At 30.5% G+C, this 20725-nt stretch overlaps 2 protein-coding genes and 1 pseudogene across 2 annotated transcripts; 2 read left to right on the top strand and 1 right to left on the bottom strand.

Moving 5' to 3' along the window:
• The first annotated feature begins 4421 nt into the window (after positions 1–4421).
• On the top strand, positions 4422–8243 carry LOC127242950 (homocysteine S-methyltransferase 2-like). Its single transcript, XM_051262728.1, has 7 exons — positions 4422–4892; positions 5704–5760; positions 5860–6089; positions 6780–6909; positions 6986–7192; positions 7791–7862; positions 7946–8243. The coding sequence occupies exons 1-7, from the start codon at positions 4725–4727 to the stop codon at positions 8093–8095; spliced, it is 1014 nt and encodes a 337-aa protein (XP_051118685.1). The 5' UTR covers positions 4422–4724; the 3' UTR covers positions 8096–8243.
• A 631-nt stretch (positions 8244–8874) lies between these two features.
• LOC127242951 (uncharacterized) lies at positions 8875–10353 on the bottom strand. Its single transcript, XM_051262729.1, has 2 exons — positions 10141–10353; positions 8875–9457 (listed from the first exon to the last, which is right to left on the bottom strand). Exons 1-2 carry the CDS (start codon positions 10286–10288, stop codon positions 9078–9080), a joined length of 528 nt encoding a protein of 175 aa, XP_051118686.1. The 5' UTR covers positions 10289–10353; the 3' UTR covers positions 8875–9077.
• Positions 10354–11599: 1246 nt separating this feature from the next.
• On the top strand, positions 11600–13867 carry LOC127242949 (type I inositol polyphosphate 5-phosphatase 4-like; annotated as a pseudogene).
• Positions 13868–20725: the final 6858 nt, after the last annotated feature.

Here is a 20725-nt window from a genome sequence, read left to right on the forward strand (position 1 = left end):
ATTAGTATTGTATGATATAAATGTAATGACATTTATGTAATATATTGTAAATTGAAATGATATTTATAATGTTAGATAAATAATGCAATTACTAAAAAAAAATTTGAATATTTTATTATAGAATAGACCAAAATAAAAAAATAAAAAGACAGTATAAAATCTATCAGACTATTCATAAACTCTATGAATTTTTTAAAATTACATAAATTCATAAAACTTTTAAATTTAATAAAATTTCAAATTAATACACTTGTAGATAAAAGAGGGGCTAAGGAGCGGCTAAGATCAAAAGGCAGGCAAGGATCGGCGGCTCCACTTAGGGGGTGTCAAAAGTAAACTCGACCCGAAAAATCGAATCCGTTCGACCTAAAATTTTTCAGGTTCGGGTTTGAGCATTTCGGATTTGAAAAAAATCGGATCGACCCGAACCTGAAACGAAAAAAATTCTTGTCGTGTTTCGGGTTGACCTGATAACCTGAAATATAAAAATCAAGTTAGGTTTTGTGTTTCGTGTTTTAGGTTGACCTGAAATTTTTATTATTATTATTTTAATTTATAATATTTATATTATTTTAAATATAAAATAATATAAAAATTAAAATAAAAATAGTATTTTTTAGGTCACTTTAATTTTTTTCTAAATTTTCGGGTCTATTTCGTATCGGATTCGTATGAGGTTTGTTCGGGTTTCGGGTGACCTGAAACTAATTCAGGTCAACCTGAACCTGACCTGAAATAATTCGTGTCGTGTTCGAATCTAGGGTTTCAGGTCAAATTTCGGATTTGAATTGACAATTTTTTTATTATCCCCATTGAACCCAATACGAACACGACCAAAAAAACTAATGATCACCCACTTGACCCATCAGTTGATTACTCGGATAATTATTTCAAGGAATCTATCCTCATTCTCGCACTAAGTTCATATCAGTTATGGAATATGAACAAGTTTTTGAATTGGATTCCTTCTGACAGAGATAGACACAAACACAGACAGATAATGCTAAGATAATATTTATTAACTTTTAAAATATATTCTTACACATATTATAGATTGTTTTATTTTAAATTTTTGTCTGTTATGCCACACCAACTCTTAACTCTATATTGTATCTATCTATCTATTTAAAGGTGTATTTGGTCGATAGTTGAATTTTTGGTTGGAAATTTGGTTGAATAATACTACCTCTATCCCAGAACTATAGTATTAATTGAGTTGAGCACGAGATTTAAGGAATATTGATATTATATTGGTAGTTGGTAAAAAATATGAATAAAAGATTTTTTTTATCTTTGTGAGTGTATTAGTATAAAAAATAGTGGCAATTGTGTAATAAAAATAAAAAAATATGAATAATTTTATGGTGATATTGTTATTTATGAAAATAAAACTATTATTTTTGGACGAACAAAAATGGTAAACAAGATTATTGTATTGTAACGGATGAAGTATTTATTTATAATAATACTCCATACAATTAAAATAAATTTAAATTATATAATTAAGTCATGGAAAAAATTTATTTTAACAAAATACATTAAATATGATTATAATTTTGGGTAAATTGCCTAGCACTTCTTGTATTTTAATAGAAAAATATTGGGTCTTTTTGTTTCATCGTACGGGTATTTTGTATATTTTTACTAAAATATACTTTTATAATTTTGTAAAAAATAAAATACAAATAAAAAAACATATATTTACATATGTAATTAACACAAAAATAATTTAATATAAAAAGTAACAAATTTGATATAATAAATATATTTTTTATTGTTAAAAATACTCTGGTCCGTAGTGGATTAGATAGACCATTTTGGTTAGAGACACAATATTTTAACTAATGTATATTAGTAAATTATTAATCATAAATTATAATATTAATTTATTATTTTTATATAAATAGTTTTATTAATATTTTATATATTTTTAACATTATATCTCAATAAAATATATGCAATTATAAATATTATTTTATAGATAATAAATGTTTATATAATACAAATAAATAACAAAAATTATTTATTTCTAATTAATTTAAAACCAATTTTAATAAAAAATGAGGAGTTTTAATATTGTATAGATAAAAATATTTATTTATTAAAAAGAGATAGAAATAAATAGGTTTGGAGTGAATCATAGTACTATAGATTATAAATTTAATTAACTTTGATTTATATTTAAGATAAATAAATTTACTAAATATGAAAAAAAAAACAAACTATAAGATAGATAAAAAAGAGAGAAATGTTATATATCACGTGATGGAAATAATATAAAACTAAAATATTAGACAAAGAATTTTGGAAAAATCTGATAATTTAAATTTTTCATATGTTCGGCTTTAAGGATCTTATTTACTTTTCACGTGTAATATTTTGAATTTTTTTTTATATTTGATATAATATTTTTTTCAAAAACTATTTATTCTTTTAATATTTTAGATCAAAACACTATTATTATGCACGGATTTTAATAAAAATAAATTATTATTTTTTTCCAAAAAATTATACTCCCTCCGTCCAATAATAAAATGTCTTTTAGTCCATCCCATAACAAAATATTCATTTCCTTTTTTAGTAACTGTACTATCTACCTAACATTACAAATACCCTTACAATTTACAATATATTACACAAATATCATTATCTTTATATCACATATATTAATAAGGTTATTTTAGTTATTTTAACTTTATTCCTACTATATCTCAATATAATACTAATATTTCTAAAATGTGCGAAAAAACAAATGGATATTTCTTTTTGGGTAGAAGGGAGTATCAAAATACAATTTAAATAAAATTCAAATCAATTTCAAAATACAATCAAACAAAATCTAGAATTCTAATTATTGCGCGACTAGAATCCTCAAATATCACATCGTTTATATCAATATACTACAAATACTACAATATAAGAATATCAATACAATATATATTACTATTATATATAGGATTCTTTTATAGAACATTGAATAATTTTATAGAGTACAATAGTATGTGTTTTTGTATAAAACTTCACAAAACTTTTACAATTTATTATTATTATTTATTTTGAAAATCTTAAATCAAATATATATTTTTATTTTATTTATTATACTAAAAATAAAATATCATAATAATACTTATTTATATAATATTATACAACTATTATCATTAAAAAATTTACTATTCAAATTCAACATTAAAATTCAAACTTCAAAACAAACACTTTATATAATATTATACTCCATTCGTCACACTTAATTTATCAAGTATTTCCATATATGTCTGTCCATATATTTTTTTAAAATATAATTATATAGTTTAATCACATTTTAAATTTTATAATTCATAATTTTTATTTTAATTAAATTAGTTAATTATTTTAATTTTAATTTATAATTATTTTTACTAATAATTTTTTTAATTATTTATTAATTATATAATATTTAAAACTCGGCGCTCCAATTAAAATGGACAAATTAGCCGTGAGACAAAGAGAATATTAAATATATTTTTATACAACATCAATTTTAAAAATAAACAAATAAAACAAAATCTTATTTCAAGCACTAAATGGGTTATATATGACCTTTTAATTTGTATTTATCTCTTTAAATCAAACATGTGGTTAAAAAAGAATTATCTTATTTTTCTGTTTGTTCTAAAATAATTGTCATATTTTTTTATTTAGTAGATATAGTCTTTACTTTATAATAAAATTATTTATATTTTTTCAAACTACCCCTAATTATTACTCTAATATATTTTTAAAAATATTCAAAAAAATGAAGGTATTTTAGTCTCTTACATTATACTTTATATTCACCTTCCAACCAGACATCTCTTCTGGGACGGAGGGAGTATTTTTTTAAAAATTTATTATTCATCAATTTTTTTTTTAAAATATCAAATTAATATTAATATTTATTTTTTTATATTATATTAAAAATCAATTTTACATTAAACATCTAATCAATATCAATTATACTCTTTCTGTCTAGTAGAAAGGTTATCGTTTATTTTTGCACGTAATTTTTTTAATATTAGTATTATATTGGATTGTAATGAAAAAAATAAAAATATTAACGATATTATATTGAATTATAGTGAAAAAGATAAAATTAACTTTGTTAGTATTGTATAATAAAAGATTAATAATATTTACGTAAATCAAAAAAATATTTATTATGTTAAATAAATATAAAAAAAATAAAAAATAATAACATTTTGATTGGATAAAGAGAGCATAATATTATACAAATATTTTAATTCAAATTTTTTACTATTTAATTTTCAAACAAAATACAAAACCCCAAACAAAAACACAAGACTCACTCACCTATTAATAGACTTAACTTTTCTAGACCGACCGGTAGATAGGGACGATAAGGTCGCCACTCACAGATGTTTCTTATTAAAATTTTAATAAATAAATAAATAAATAATTAAGAAAATTCCCCAATTAATTAATTATTTATAACAAAACCAGATAAGATAAATTAACCCTAAATCTCATCATCATCTTCATCACTTCCCCTTCTTTTATTTCGTGTAGTCTTAGGTTTATCGAGAAGAATAATAAAAAGACAGCTATAATGCATAATCGATCTTATTACAGCAATCGAGAGTGAAAGAGCAGCAGTCTCTCCAATCTTACCTCTTTTTGATTTATTTATTTTAATTTAATTTTGTTTTTCAGGAAGAGAAAAAAAAAAAGAAGAAGAAATAAATAGAATAATGGGGCGTCTGGAGAGCGCCATGTCCGATTTCCTCCGCCAATGCGGCGGCGGCGCGGCGGTGATCGACGGCGGACTCGCGACGGAGCTGGAACGCCACGGCGCCGATCTCAACGATCCTCTCTGGAGCGCCAAGTGTCTCGTCACTTCCCCTCACCTAATCCGCGATGTATGCAAAATTTCATTCTTCATTTCATTTCTAAGCTTAGCTTTGATTCTGTTTGATTCTTCAATCCTTAATTAATTCATTGTTGTCCTGAATCGAATCCTCAGATTGATTGCTTCAGATGTCATGTGATCTCTCCGATTAAGGATTTTTTTAATATTGAGTGCAAGTAACCCTAAACCTTTGTTTATTTTGTTTGATTGGGGGGGTTTAAAATTAATTAAAAAAAGATTTGGGGTTTGTTTCTTTTTCAAAACGCTCCTTATTTTTTAAATATCTACACAATTGCCTATAAAAAAAATTGTCTTTCAAACTAAAAATACAAAACAAACACCTCCCCAGATAAGATTTTGTTTAAATAATATTTTGATGTGATATTTTATAACAATGTCATTTGGTGTTTAGGAATTTTTGTAGGTAGGCTCGATTAAATGTTTGCGTATTTTTATTGAGAACGATGGTTTGTTTCTTACATGAAAGTAAACAAACCACAGCTTTTGATCTTGGTCACTCATGAATTCTTATGTCTTGTGACTAACAATGTTATAATATGTCTTTATACATGTTGTTCGAAAACTTGCCGGAGCTAGAAATTGCCGCAATGAGATGTACTTGAAACGGCTTGTTATAATGTGTATTTAAAATCGATGAATTTGATAGATTCATTTGATGTTTACAGCAATTTATTGCATCATTAGCTACAAGAACTTATTACACATAAGTTCTCGAAGCATGTTTGTCGAGTCCTCGGGCATAATAACGCTCGTTTTATGTTCAAACGAGGAGTTATGTCTCGTCTATCTTTGTTGATCAGGTGCACCTGGATTATCTCGAAGCTGGCGCGGATATAATCATTACAGCCTCGTATCAGGTGCTTATAATCTTTCGATACGGCCAAGGTAGTCCTGTCTGATCTGATGTTGCAAAAGGGCAAATCCAATTTTTTTTGTCGTTTCCATTTTTTTTTCAGGCGACGCTACAGGGGTTCGAGAGCAAAGGCTATTCTCTCGAAGAAGGTGAGGGGTTGCTCCGAAAGAGCGTCCAGATTGCGATCGAGGCGCGGGAACTTTACTACGCGAGATGCCGTGAAGCGTCGAACGATCAGCCTCCGGACGAGAGGATTCTTGAAGAACGCCCGATATTGGTCGCGGCGTCGGTGGGCAGTTACGGCGCTTACCTGGCTGACGGCTCCGAATACAGGTCAATTGTTCATTCGATGTTATATTATACTAACTCCGTCCAGCCAAAAAATATACATATTTTTATTTTGAGTTATTCAATTACAAAGTAATAATTTTATTAAATACTTCATTTTTTTATTTTTTTTACAAATATATTTATTTTACGATCACATCATTATTTTTACATAAAAAAAAAAGATCAAATTTGTCTTTACACTACTTTTAATTACCCACAATTTAATTACCCATTGTAATTGTGGGTAATTAAGATACATTTTTAAAGTTCGAGTAAAAAATAAATGTCTACTTTGGAGCAATGCTGATTTCGAGCAAATCTGCATAATGCTAATTTGTTCATATCAATGTATACAAAACAAACAAACAACGCGTGCTTTTATTTAACACGATGGTGCTAAGTAAAAGCATGTGCTGTAAGTTCATACTTACAGATGGAGATGTTTTGCATGTGTTAGTATGTAACAGATTTTAACATTTTTGTCATTTAATTTAATTTATATATAAATTACATTTAAGTAATAGTGTATGATTTATTTTATTGAAATAGGAAGAGAAATACTTTTGACTTGGACAAAAGAATAGTACTTTGACTTAAGACGAAAGAAACATAGGTTTGGGATCGAATTTTTGTTCTATGAAAGAAGTAAATCAACTTTCGGGCTAGTTTCCGACAATTTTTCGGTTCTTACAGCGGTGATTACGGCGAGCACGTCGATCTTGAGTTCTTGAAGAGCTTCCATCGAAGGAGGGTCAAGGTTCTCGCCGATTCTGGCCCCGATATAATAGCGTTCGAGACAGTACCGAATAAGCTCGAGGCTCAGGTATGGACTTCCTTACATGGCATCCTAAGTTGTCGTAACCGGAATAAAAAACATAGCTCTTGTGTTCGTTCGCTAGGCATTTGCAGAGCTAATTGAAGAAGAAGAAGACATAAATATTCCGGCGTGGCTTTCGTTCAATTCCAAGGACGGAGTCCATGTCGTCAGCGGTGATTCTTTGTCGGAGTGCGTTGCCGTTGCCGAGACGTCCAAGAAGATCGTTGCCGTCGGGATCAACTGCACCCCGCCCCGATTCATCCGCGACCTCATTTTATCGATCAAGAAGGTAAAAATTCACTCAACACTCCCACCGATCTATCGAAGAATGAACCATTAGAGATGACAATGGATCTGGGTAGACCCGAGATTCGACTTGGACCCTACCCATTTATCTGAGTTTGGATCCAATTATTCGGATATCGGATCCGGATCCGGGTTGGGTATTGTGTTCCCTTATTGTGTCCGGGTCCGGGACTCGGGTCCAAGGTGGATCCTACTTGGATCCGGACTGAAAGTATTTTTGCATTTTCTTTAAAAAAATTTGAATTACTTTTTGATATAATAATTAATGTTGCAATAAATTATATTAAAATTATGTTATATTATTTATTTATTTATTTATTATTTTATTATAATATTTTCAAAATGATATATATAAATTTTAATATATATCGGGTTCGAGTCCAATTTTAAATTAAAATTTGAAAATTGTAAAATATTTTTTTGGATCTGTTGGGTCCATCGGGTATTGTTCGGGTCGGGTCCGGGTATGATCGGGTCCAATTCGGGTCTTGGGTCCGATCCATACCCGACATATTGCCATCCCCACGAACAATCACTGATAATTGAAATACCGTTTGTTTGTTGTTTCGATTTTGCCACAGGTGACGAATAAGCCGATACTCATTTACCCGAACAGCGGCGAGAGCTACGACCCCGACCGGAAGGAGTGGGTGGTAAAGCTAATTCTTACAGCACCTCGTCGATTTCTTCTTTGTCTGATCTCTTACATAACCTTCCGTTTCGTTTCGAGCTGCAGCAAAACACTGGGGTTTCGGACAAAAGCTTCGTCTCCTATGTAACCAAGTGGCGCGAAGTAGGGGCCTCGCTGATCGGAGGCTGCTGCCGGACGACTCCCGACACGATCCGCGGAATTCGTCGGGCCCTCTCCCCGCACGGCAGCCACTGACATTGTCGGTCGTTTGGTTTGGACTTGGCAATGAGTTTCAGAAAGTTTGTGAGCAGCAGCAGCAGCAGCTAAAGAGATACAAAATGTTTAATGTCTGAAAGACAAAGTTCTTTTTATACTATTTATTACACGCAGTTTTTAATAAAAATATTTTATTATTATTATTTTTTTATAAAATATTATTAAACAAATTAATTTAAAATTACAAACAAAAAAAAACTGCAATTTAAACCTGATTTTCAGATTATTATAGTAGTTTTTTAGAATCTAATTCACATTTACCACTTGTTGTTACCTACCTGAATTTTAGGCTCTTTTTACCTAATATATTTTCACTTATTTTGCATTATTCATTTTTTAAAAAAATCACTTCAAATATATATTTTTTTCACAAAACATTAAATCAAATATTAATTTTTTATTTTTTCAAACTTTCAAAATTTCAAAAACGATATAAAGTGCATAAATTGATATTACTCCTATATCCATCTATCAATTTGGTTTTTTTTTTTTTTTCACGGAATTGTAGAAATATTAGTATTATATTTAAATATAGTAAAAATAAATGTAAAAATGCTAAATTAATTTTATTAATATTGTATGATATAAAAATAATAATATTTGTGTAATATATTATAAATTGAAATGATATTTGTAAAGTTCGGTAGAAAATACAATTATATAAAAAAAATTAATACTTTATTATGGAACCGACCAAAATGTAAAAATAAATAGTTTGTTCAAATAAGAGGAGGAGTATATGACAATTGTTCAAATAATTAGGGGTGAAATAACATATGTTCATAAAGCACATCTTATAAGCATAAACTGTCAGCATATAACTTCAATTAAGCTCGCAATCAACACAGTAACATATCCCTTGCACTTGTAGACACACCAAACTCAATTAAAAGATTGGAGCAAATAAAAAGAAAAGATCATACTAGAGGGAAAGCAAAAGTTTCTTATCTGCAATGGAAGATCAAGAATCAAAGCCAGAGTAGATCCCACTGTCTCTAAGCAATCGCTTCTCTTCTTCGACGTAATTCTTGCCTCGACTGGCTTGGCCGAGCTCCCGTTTCCTCTTCTCCTTCTGCTGGAACGAGAGATTCCTCTTGTCCTTGCGAGTTAGAACGTGTTCGAGCTGCTCCCCGTCTGCAAGCGCAGCTCTTGTTTTCTGTCGATCTTGGAATGATTCTTCAGATTCTTTTGACCTTGTTTCTTGCCCTGTCGACCATGTCCAGTCCTGCTCGTGCTCCGGCTCCTTTGGAGCCGGCACTTTTAGGACCGACAGCCCGCCTTTGTATCCGTGCCGGCTCAATGCATCAAAGTCTATCCCTTTTTGTTTCTTTGAAGATTCAACTGCATTAACAGAAGCAGCATACAAGTGATCTGATCGTTTTTAGTTTTTGAAATTTTGAGCAAGTTCATTCCATTCCAGGTTGATCAGATCTAGCCAAACTTGATTGATCAGAAGCAATCACAGTAGCAACATACAAAGTGATCGATTTCTTCTTTTTATTTTTTGAAAAATTGAACAAGTTCATTCCAATTCCAATTCCAATTCCAGGTTGATTAGTTCTAGCTAAAATTGAATATCAGAGGCAATCACAGAAGCAACATACAAGTGATGAATTGTTCATTTTTATTTTTGTGAAAAATTAAGCAAGCTGATTCCAATTCCAGGTTGATCAGTTCTAGCTAAATTTGATTGATCAGAAGCAAAATAGAAGTTATCGTTTTTTCATTTTTATTTTTTTAAAATTGAGCGAGTTCATTCCAATTCCAATTCCAGGTTGATCAGCAATTAAGGACAAAGATCAATCAGGACGGTTTCTGTAAGATTGCGTAATAGAAAGGAATAATCAACAACAATAGCAGATTTTCCGAGCCTTCAATGGTGTTTCCGAACAGCAAGTACCGACTAATACGCATCTCAATCCTAATTGAAGAAATCAAAACGAAAAAAACTACAACGCGTAAGAACACGACAAAGATGTTGAAATTAGAAACCACAAATTCGAGTAATTTCAGGTGAATAATACCTTGCGAGGATTTACTGAGCTTCGAGGACGAACTCTTCTTCGATTTCGAAGCTCCATTATTCTCCTCCGAATCCGTGTCCAGAGTCGAAGAATCCGACGACGTATCGTCGTCGTCTTCCCTGTCGCTCCATCTCAATCCCCTCTTCATTGTGCACAAAATTAGGGTTTCTCTCCGACGCGGTACTCCAATCCACAGCTCCTCTCAGAAACCCAAAACGACGTCGGATATCTCTAAAATAACCGCCTTTCCATGGGACCCGGAATGGGTCCCGATCTTAGTTAGGGTCCGGGTCATAAAACATGTTATTATAAATTATTATTATTAAGAAAAAAATTATTATTATTTTTTAATATTACCATTATCAATTTTGATCTATTAATTTTTTTTATTAATTATATAGGTTTAAGTATAAAAAAACACAACTCTTCTAAACCGGTCCCATTCCGAATTCATATAGATTAATAATTTTAATATTATATACTTTTATAATGTTATTTAAATTTATGATTCTATGAATATTTATAGTCTGTGACTTTTACTATCTTTATTGTTTTTTATATTGCAAATCACGATTTTTCACTATACCGATATCGATTAAAAATATATCACTAATGTTCTTAAACTTAGGGTGTGTTTGTTTGGGAATTGGATTTTAAATACGCTATTTCATCGTATTTTTTTCTCTCCAAAAGATTAAATCGTACAACTATTTAAATTCAAAATTTTTACCATTCAAATCCCACCTTAAAATCTAAATTCCCAAACAAACACACACTTTTAAAAACAGAGAGAGAAAAATCTATCTATATATATATTTTACCAAACAAAATGGGCTTTCAAGTTGGCGCTTGAACCCAACAAATTCAAAATAGGACGGTGGCAAGTTTTGAATTTACAAAATCCATTCCAAATTCAACCCAATACAATCTCTAATAAAAAAAGCACATATCGTCTTCCGCCAGGAATGACCTGTGGTATTGTGGCTAGACGTATGATCGAAAGTCATGGGTTTAAATCGGTTCGCCTAGCATAATTTCGCCTAGCATAATTTATCTGTCGAGCTTACTTTATAGAATATTAAGTTTGGTAAATTCAACAAAAAATTTATCTAATGCACACTTTCGGATATGACTACAGTAATAAATAAAAAAAAAAAAAAAAAAAAAAAAAAAGAAAGAAAGAAGAAGAAGAAAGAAATGAGAAGAAACATATTCTTGAGAAAATCCCAAACCCTAGACAGCTTCAAAACAAGAAATCACTTTATTCAATAATTGATTTGGGGAGGACAGGGCAGGGCAACCTGGAGGTTGCCACCACAAAAATGTACTGATTATAATACCAGAGTGCTTTTCTTGAATGAAGGATTCTCCAATAACAAAAAGGGTTGCAAGAATCCATGAATATCCATAAAAGAATATTTACAGATAGACTTGATTCCAAACAGTACCCCTTGAATCAGGACATCCTGCCTTGCTTTGACCCACAACAAATTTCGATATTCAAGAATTCATTTCCAAAACCCTAATATATATATATATATATAGGGTCATGTTTGTGTCTCTACACAAACTGTCTTAATGCTGTGCATTGTCCTGATTCTCCAAGATCAAGAAGGTTAATGAAGAACAAGGTGTGGTTTTCAATTACTTAACTATAAATCAAATGATTTTTGCATCAATGGGGGCCTTATTCTTCTGTTTCTTGATCAAGTTTTCATGGCCCAAGACTCTAAAGAAGAAGTGGCTCAACACCAATTCCACTACGGAGGAAGAAGAATTTCATTATGAGGATAACAACATCACCTCTAGAGGTTGTACTAATTGATGAAATGCAACAATTGAGTTTCTTCAATAACTTTCATATTAAAAAAGGAGTTTCTTTTCTTTCTTTTTTTTTACACAATTCTTGGTTCGTTATTCGACAGCACGACATTCTGACCGTATCCGAAGAAGCAAGATCGATCTCGATGCCTCCCAGACCACAAATATTAGCGACTACAGGTCACTATTTGAAATAATATATTTTTATTGAAAATCATGACAGACTATGTAATAAAGTAAACAACATATTTGTTGTTTGTGTCTATTTTTATCATTTCCGTTTATCGGAAAAAGGATATTTGCAGCAACATGGAATGTCGCCGGGAGATCTCCCCGGAGCCATTCGGATCTAGAAGAATGGCTACACACTTCACCTTCTTCCGATCTCTACGTTCTAGGGTGAGCTAGCGTCGACTACTATTACATTCGTCGCGCTTTTCTTAATTCATCCCCGGCTTGATCCATTCGATATTTTTAAGGTTTCAAGAAATAGTGCCACTTAACGCCGGGAATGTTTTGGGCGCCGAAGACAGCGTCCCGGCGGGGAAATGGGTGGCGCTAATTCGAAAAACTCTTAATAGTCTTAAGGATGACTTTGAAGGCTCCCATGCAGAAATGGGTTCCTCGAAGTTCAAGTGCACGTCGGATGGCTCGTCTGATGATGAAAACGGGCCATGTGGTTTGTCACATGGCCCGGTTTCGGAGGGGTCGAGGTATTGCTTGGTTGCAAGCAAGCAAATGGTGGGGATATTTCTTACAGTATGGGTAAGAAGCAGCCTAAGAGATAGTGTTCGAAATGTTAAGGTTTCAAGTGTCGGCAGAGGGCTGATGGGATATCTCGGAAACAAGGTGAGGTTCGATAGATAGGCGTAGAATGTAATGTTTCGACAGATAAGAGACAGGTGTTTTAGAATTCTTACATTGAATCTCCAGGGCGCAATTTCGATGAGCATGTCTCTGCACCGAACGAGCTTTTGCTTCGTCTGCAGCCACTTATCGTCGGGAGAGAAAGACGGTGATGAGCTGAGAAGGAACGCCGATGTTATGGAGATTTTGAGGAAGACGAGGTTCTCGCAGGTTGTTGTCGGGACAGGGTATCATAGCTGCACGACGATTCTTGATCACGAGTAAGTAGTTCCTTAAATGTCTCTTTTAGTAGCATAATTTGAGGTTGTAAGGAACATAAAATCTAAACTGTATATTGTACCTGTTTCTCCTCCCAGTCGGATAATTTGGCTCGGCGACTTGAACTATCGGATTGCTCTGTCGTATCGATGTGCAAAAGTGCTTGTCGATATGCGCAACTGGAAAGCCTTGCTGGAAAATGACCAGGTAAGAAGAAGTAAGAACATCCTCAGCATTTCAGAAAAAAGAATCATCGTACCGATGTTTTGATCTAACCAACTCTGTTGTCTCCCTTTAAACAGCTTAGAGTCGAGCAGAGGCACGGGCGAGTGTTCCCTGGATGGAGCGAGGGCATCATATACTTTCCTCCGACTTACAAGTACTCGAATAATTCAGACAGGTATGCCGGGGAGAACACATGTCCTAAAGAGAAACGAAGAACACCAGCATGGTAATCAGAATTCAGACATAAACAAAGATCATATATAAATGCTAAACAGATATTCTTAACACATTTGCTTGGATCCTTTATATCGATCCTCTTGAATAAAGGTGCGACCGCATATTATGGTGTGGACAAGGCCTACGCCAACTGTCATATGTTCGAGGGGAATCGAGGTTTTCAGATCACAGACCGGTTTACAGCGTATTTTTGGCTCAAGTCGAGTCCATCAATCATCAACGGATCAAGAAGAGCATTAGTTGTCCGAGTTTGAGGGCTGGATTCGAACAGTTGCTACCGGATGCACTGCCCGGGGAGGCCCTGCTAAATTTCTACTAATAAAGGATTCATAAGGGCAAAAATGAATCGGGGATCTAATTACACAGTCTAACAATCACAGTGTAAACAGAATTGTAGCTAACTCACTAGATTCTTCCATTAACATTCGATGCATTTAAGGATCTTGCACATTTGTAAGTCGAAAGTTCAACATATTATTGTACGGATAAAGAAGCATAGATCAATATATAATACATTAACAGAGTCCATTCAATTACTGCACCAAAATGATGAATGGTTCAAAAGATTCAATAAAACAGAGAGAAGCCACTCCACAGATGTGTGTATATATATATATATATAGATATCTGCATTCATTAAACTAGAAAGGAGAGAAGGTTGAGTACCTACTCTTGCAGATACAAGCTGATTTTTTAAGAACTTGGCAGCATTGCATACTGACAGAGGAATGTGGCTTTAACTATCTACACGGGAGACTTTACATCTAGATTTCTCTGCAACTTACAACACACTGCGGATCGGAGCCTTCACACTGTAATGCTCGGTCTTGCATAGATTTCGGTTTATGATCTTTTGGATCTTTTCTTGAAGCTCAAAAGTCCTTGGAAATCTGATCATCACGGCATTCTGGAGAGCAGAATGCGCAGAGATTGCTGTAAGCAAATTCAAGGAAGGAAACAAATGTGTATATATTCAAGAAGAGCAGATCAAACAAAGACAATGGATATACACCAAGAACAAAGACAGAACAATACAGGCACAGCAATTGATTACTGAATTTGTTTTCCCTGTGAATGTGAAGCTGCCAAAAAGTGTGCGAGAAGAAAATAAAACAGGATTGAAAAGAGGTGCAATAAACATCGAAATTCTGAAAAGGATGTAAAAGACGAATACTAAGTTGGATCGATGAAGCAAAAAAGTTTTATTCAAAGAAAACAGGTTCCTAAAATTAGATTCTCGAGTCAATAGCCTTCAACGAGAAGAGAACACATTGTTGAATCAATGAAGCAGAGAAACTCATTTCAAAGAAAACAGGTTCGTAAAATTAGTCAACTAGCCTTCAACTATAAGGAGAACTCATTTCTAAGTTGAATCGATTAAATTGATAATCAACGAAGTAAAAATACTCATCCAAACAAAAATCAGGCACCTCAAATTTGATCATTAGTTCCATAGCCTTCAACGATTAGTGAATGCATTGCAATGTTGTTTCAATCAAATCGACGGAATCGATGAAGCAAAACAGTAAAAAAAAGTAAAAATCAAGCACCTAAAGTTAGATCATCATCAAGTTAATAGCATTCAACGATCGAAGAACTCAAATTCAAACTAACTAAATACAAAGCTTCTACGTATACATGAAAAGTGTTCGGTATTGGCAGAGAAAGTAGAGAAGGACACATCAGTTTTCTGATCAATTCGCTTCGTACAGTAGTGACGCCGAATTCCTCGAATCTTGAGGTGATTCCATCGGACAACCTTCTTCGGAGAACTGATGGTAAAAATCTTCGGCCGTGGCGTCTCGGCAGCTGCTTCTATCTTCATAACCTTCTTCGGATACACGGAAGAAGCGACATTCGCAACCGAATTCTCTCTGGCGCTTGTAGATTCTCCGGCTTGCTTGCGCTTCACCGTCGTTTTCACAAGTTTTGAGCTATGGAGTGAGTTAGGGTTTGTCAATTTCCGCAGAAATCATGCACGCGATCTATATATATAAGCCACTGTGGGCCCTCTCACTTATTATTTTATTAAATCCAAATTTGAAAGTACTTGTGGGGTGTGATTTTGTTTGAAAAAATATTTTAATAAAAAATATAATAATTGTGAGGATAATATAAAAATAATAAATATTTATTATATTATTTTTTAATATGTTTTTTAAAAAGAATGTTGGGAGTTTTTTAGTAAAGGAATAAAGCCCGTTTGTTCAAACACGATCTCTATATATTATACTATATTCGTTCGATTATAAGAGTCTCATTTAAAAAATTTAGAAAACATATTCATTTAAAAACACAAAATAAGCACACATTTTTATGTACTCCCTCCCGCAACGTATGACTAATTTTCCTTTTATGTTTGTCAAAGATGACCCATTTTTTAGTAAATTTATTTATTTTAAACGTATTTAACAAATATAAATCAATTAATTAAATTTTCAACTTCTTACAATTAGACTCTAAAACCTCTTTATCTCTATCTCTCATAATTAAATAAATATTTTTATCTATATTTAAAACTCCATATTTTTAATAAAATTAGTTTTAAGTTAATTATAAATAAATAAATAATTTCTTTTTGTATTATATAAAATTTTGTACTCTACAAAATGATATCCATATTATATATATTTTATTGATAATGATAAAAATATTTAAAATATTAACAACATTACTTATATAAAAAATAATAAAATAATATTATAATTTATTATTAATAACTTATTAATCTACACTATCTAAAATATTGTGTCCTTAAGCAAAGTGGTCGAAGGAGGGAGCATTAGTTACTCAATTTCTAAAATATACTATATATGTCTACTTTTTTTTTTTTTCTGATATCTTTAAATACGTTTTGGATTAATCTAATTTGAACCTAATGTATATAATATTTTATAAAATATATTATATATTATTTTAAATATATACTTTGTTTTACAAATATTTATTATTATGAATTTTTTTAAAAAAATTATTTGATTTTTATTTCAAAATAAAAATATTATTATTCATTTTATATTATTTTCAATAAAAATAATTATTATTACAAAACTACAAAAAAGATAGTTACGATGGACGTACTGTTAAATTATATTATTAGGGTGTGTTTGTTCGGGAGATTGGATTAGATTTCCACTATTCATTCCATTTTTTTTCCAAAAAATATCAAATAAAACACCTATTTTTTATTTTTATATTATACTAAAAAATCAATTTTACATTAAAAAAACATCACATCAACACGTATTTATATCACATCATACAACTATTCAAATTCAAAATTTTTACTATTTATCCCAACTTAAAATCCAAACTTCCAAACAAACACACCCTAGTGTATTTAATGATTAAAAAAAATTATACCCCCTCAGTCTCATTGAAAGGTTGTCATTTTCTATTTTTATTCGTCCCAAGACAATATTACAATTTTCTAATTTATTAATTGTACTACCTATCTAACATAATAAATACCCTTCCAACTTACACTATATTACACAAATGTCATTACTTTTATATTACACAATACTAATAGGGATATTTTCGTTATTTTCACTATAATCCATTATAATACTAATATTCAAAAATCTATGTGCAAAAAACAAAAGCCGCCCCTTGTTCCGGGACGAAAGGAGTAGATGCATTTAGTTTGTATTTTTTTTAACAAAAATCATTTGAATATAATTTTTTGTAAAATAATACTAATTGGATAGTAAAAGAAGTTATAGAGTACACACATCCTCTACATATGAATTTAAGGGTAAATTATATAACACATCCTTGTGTTTTACTAAAAGTACACAAAATATTATGTGTTTTATTTATTGTGTGAAATCTCTTGTGTTAATGGAAAGTTTGCATGAAATATCATCCTCTTTGTCCAAAACTGATATTTGGTTCGAAATAAAGACCTAAATTATGTAAGTTTTATAAAAATAAAAAACTTAAAATATCTTAAATAATTTTTTTAATAAAATAAATAAATAAATATTGATCAATCATTTATTTTTATAATTTTTATAAAAATTAGACAACAATTTGTCTCCAAAAACTATAAAATGAAGGGTTAATAAATTATTTATTTATTTATTTAATGCAAAAAAATTAAAATATTTTGCATTTTTTATTTGTATAAAACTTGCGTAATTTATGTATTTATTTAGAACTAAATATAGACAAAAATAGTGTTTCGTGCAAACTTTATATTAACACAATGAAGTTTCACGCAATAAATAAAACACAAGATATTTTGTGCATTTTTAATAAAACACAAGGGATGTTATATAATTTACGGTGAATTTAATTGTAAGTTTCAACACACATGTGAATAATACTAAATAAATGCAATTGTGTATTTTTATTTATTTGGCTTTTTCATTATTATTATTATTATTTGTTAGTTTGGATTTGAACTTGATATATTTTATCCGAAAAATTAATGTATTTTTATTAAAATTAAAATTTAAAATATTTAAAAGGCGCATACATTTTGTAAATTATTAGAAGCGAGTTTAGCATTGCCAAGCGCAGAAGCAGACATTTGAGCTAGAGATGGGTTCCAGATTTTGACAGTAGGCCTGGACCTGGACTCCATGGCGACCCTGACACGCGTTCCAACATGGTTGGTCCACCTTTTCCCCGTCGCAAATGACCTTTACCCACGGAAGTCCTTCCTTACATTCTTTTGCCTCCATCCCTATATCAAAATAAATAAATAAAATTAGTATATATTATTTAATATTGAATTCAATAAATTATTTAATTATAATCTCAGTTTATAATAATAATAATAATAATAACCTGAGGGCAAAAGAATGACACAAACGAAGATGAAAATTAGAGCAATTGACAAATTTGAATATCCCATTTTTGAAATAATAGTAAAATGTGTGTGGTTGAATTGTATTGAAATTTCTCATCCTTTTATAGGATGAGAAATAATAATATGTCACAAAAAATCTAATGATGAGAATTTGTCACTACATAAAATAGAATTTTGTTTTTAATAGAATTTATCAATGTTGATATTTTAGTAAAATTTATTTTATGAGAAAGGAAAGTTAGAATTATACTTAGTATCCACTTATCATATTTAACAAATTGTTACTGCCTTGTTGTTGTTATTATTATTATTATTATTATTATTATACCACTGCAAAGTGTTATTGGATGCCTAGCATGAACTATCCGTACACCTTTAAATGTTTTATTGGATTTTTTTATATAAAAAATATGTCTACTATACAATAATCCTACTATTTTATATTATAAAACTGAATAATTAATATAATATTCTTTGTAAAAAAAAAAATGAATTTCTTTTAGTATGACCGAAGTTTTGATTTTAATTTTATTTTATATAATAAGTTAATATAATATTTTATAAAATAAATAATTTAATTGAAAATTGTAATTCATGTTTCAAACTCAAACGAACCTACCCTTTAATATAATGTAAAAATAATATTTAAAACATAAGCATTTAATGGGTTTTTAATTTAGAGTTGGGCCCACGTGTACCAGCCCACTAAGAATATGGGCCTGCATTTGAACAGCGAGGACAAAAAATTTTAATCCGAACCAAAATATATTCATCCAACCGTCACTATAAATTCCAACCAAATATTATTTTGGGATTGTAAAGATTAAACAACTGATAAAAATATAAAATTACAAACTAAATTTTTATATAACTAATTTCACATAGAATTGAATATATATCGTCAATCACACAAGTTCTTGCAGGTTGGCTTTGATACTAATTATAACAGCCCGATCCGCAAACCACGTAGATCAGATATGGCGGGATTAGACTGACCCTATTCACGCGCATTTTGAGAAACTTTCCAACATGCCATACATCCTCAAATTACTTCATGACAAGAACGTTAACTCTAAAGTTATTTCAATGGTTGACTGTCGTTAGTTGGCTCTAATACATACTATAATACCCTGACCCGCAAGCCATGCAGACCAGACATATCGACGTCAGGATTGTTTCATTCACGAGTATCTAAGAAATTTCTCAATAGGTCATCCATCTTCAAATTACTTTAGAGCAAGCAAGCATGCTTTAAAGTTCTTTCAACAGTGGGTTGTCGTAGGTTGACTCTGATACATACTGTAACATCCCAACCTGCTAGCAACGCAGACCGGATATATCATCATTCGGTTGGCCTCATTTACATGTACTTTGGAAGACTTCTCATCCATCCTCAAATTACTTTATAGCAAACGTGTTTAATTTTAAAGTACTTTCAATAGAGCGTTGTCGCTAGTTAGCTCTAATACAAACTATAACATCCCGACCTGCAAGCCACGGAGATCGAATATGTCGGGATTAGGCTGACCTCATTCATGCCCATCCTATGAAATTTTCCAATAGGTCATCCATCCTTAAATTACTCTAAAACAATCACATTTAACTTTAAAATTCTTTCAATATTGAGTTGTCGTAGGTCAGCTTTTAATACCAACTATAACATCCTAACCAGCAAGCTATGCAGATCGAACATATCGGGATTAGGGTTGTCCCCAACTACATGCAGCTGATTTTTTAAAAAGTTACTCATTCTCAAATTATTTTAAATCAAGAATGCTTAACTTTAGAGTTTATTTTATAGGACTCTCGAAAATGAATATACACATTATTCACATGAGCAAACTATTCAATTCAATTTTAAATGATCTAGTACTAACTCAACTTCAAAAGTATCACACTATTATATATAAAAATATAAAATTATATTATTTCTTAATTTACATAACAAAAGTAAAAGAATTATAAATAGTAGTTGAATGTACTAACATGTAGATACATCTCTATTTAATTTATATTTAAATTCTATTTAATTTATATAATTAAAAAGTAAAAGAATAAAACAAATATTGAGATCATGACAAAGAGGGTCCATGTCCATTCATACATTCTATTCAACCCTACAAGAAACATTAAGGGATATGTTTCTGTTTTGTTTATATCAAAACTTCTATTATTTAAAATTCGTTTTTTTAAAAAAAAAAATATATATATATATATAAAAAATAATATCACATCAACTGTTATATACATTAAAAAAAATTAGATTTTAAATTCAATGAAACTTTATATTTTATTTTAAATAATAATTCAATACGATGATTTATACAATAATAAAAATATATATTATTAAATAATTTT

The sequence above is a fragment of the Andrographis paniculata genome, unplaced genomic scaffold (assembly GCF_009805555.1).
Source record: "Andrographis paniculata isolate CXL003 unplaced genomic scaffold, ASM980555v1 Contig89END, whole genome shotgun sequence".
Taxonomy (NCBI): Eukaryota; Viridiplantae; Streptophyta; class Magnoliopsida; order Lamiales; family Acanthaceae; genus Andrographis; species Andrographis paniculata.

Bases quoted from the DNA above. Each gene is read 5' to 3' on its own strand.
- LOC127242950 (XM_051262728.1), top strand. From the start codon at position 4,725: ATGGGGCGTCTGGAGAGCGCCATGTCCGATTTCCTCCGCCAATGCGGC. The intron at 6,090-6,779 runs GTCAATTGTTCA...CGGTTCTTACAG, and splicing joins GCTGACGGCTCCGAATACAG to CGGTGATTACGGCGAGCACG. The intron at 7,193-7,790 runs GTAAAAATTCAC...ATTTTGCCACAG, and splicing joins TCATTTTATCGATCAAGAAG to GTGACGAATAAGCCGATACT.
- LOC127242951 (XM_051262729.1), bottom strand. From the start codon at position 10,288: ATGAAGAGGGGATTGAGATGGAGCGACAGGGAAGACGACGACGATACG. The intron at 9,458-10,140 runs GTATTATTCACC...CTGTTAATGCAG, and splicing joins GCTCAGTAAATCCTCGCAAG to TTGAATCTTCAAAGAAACAA.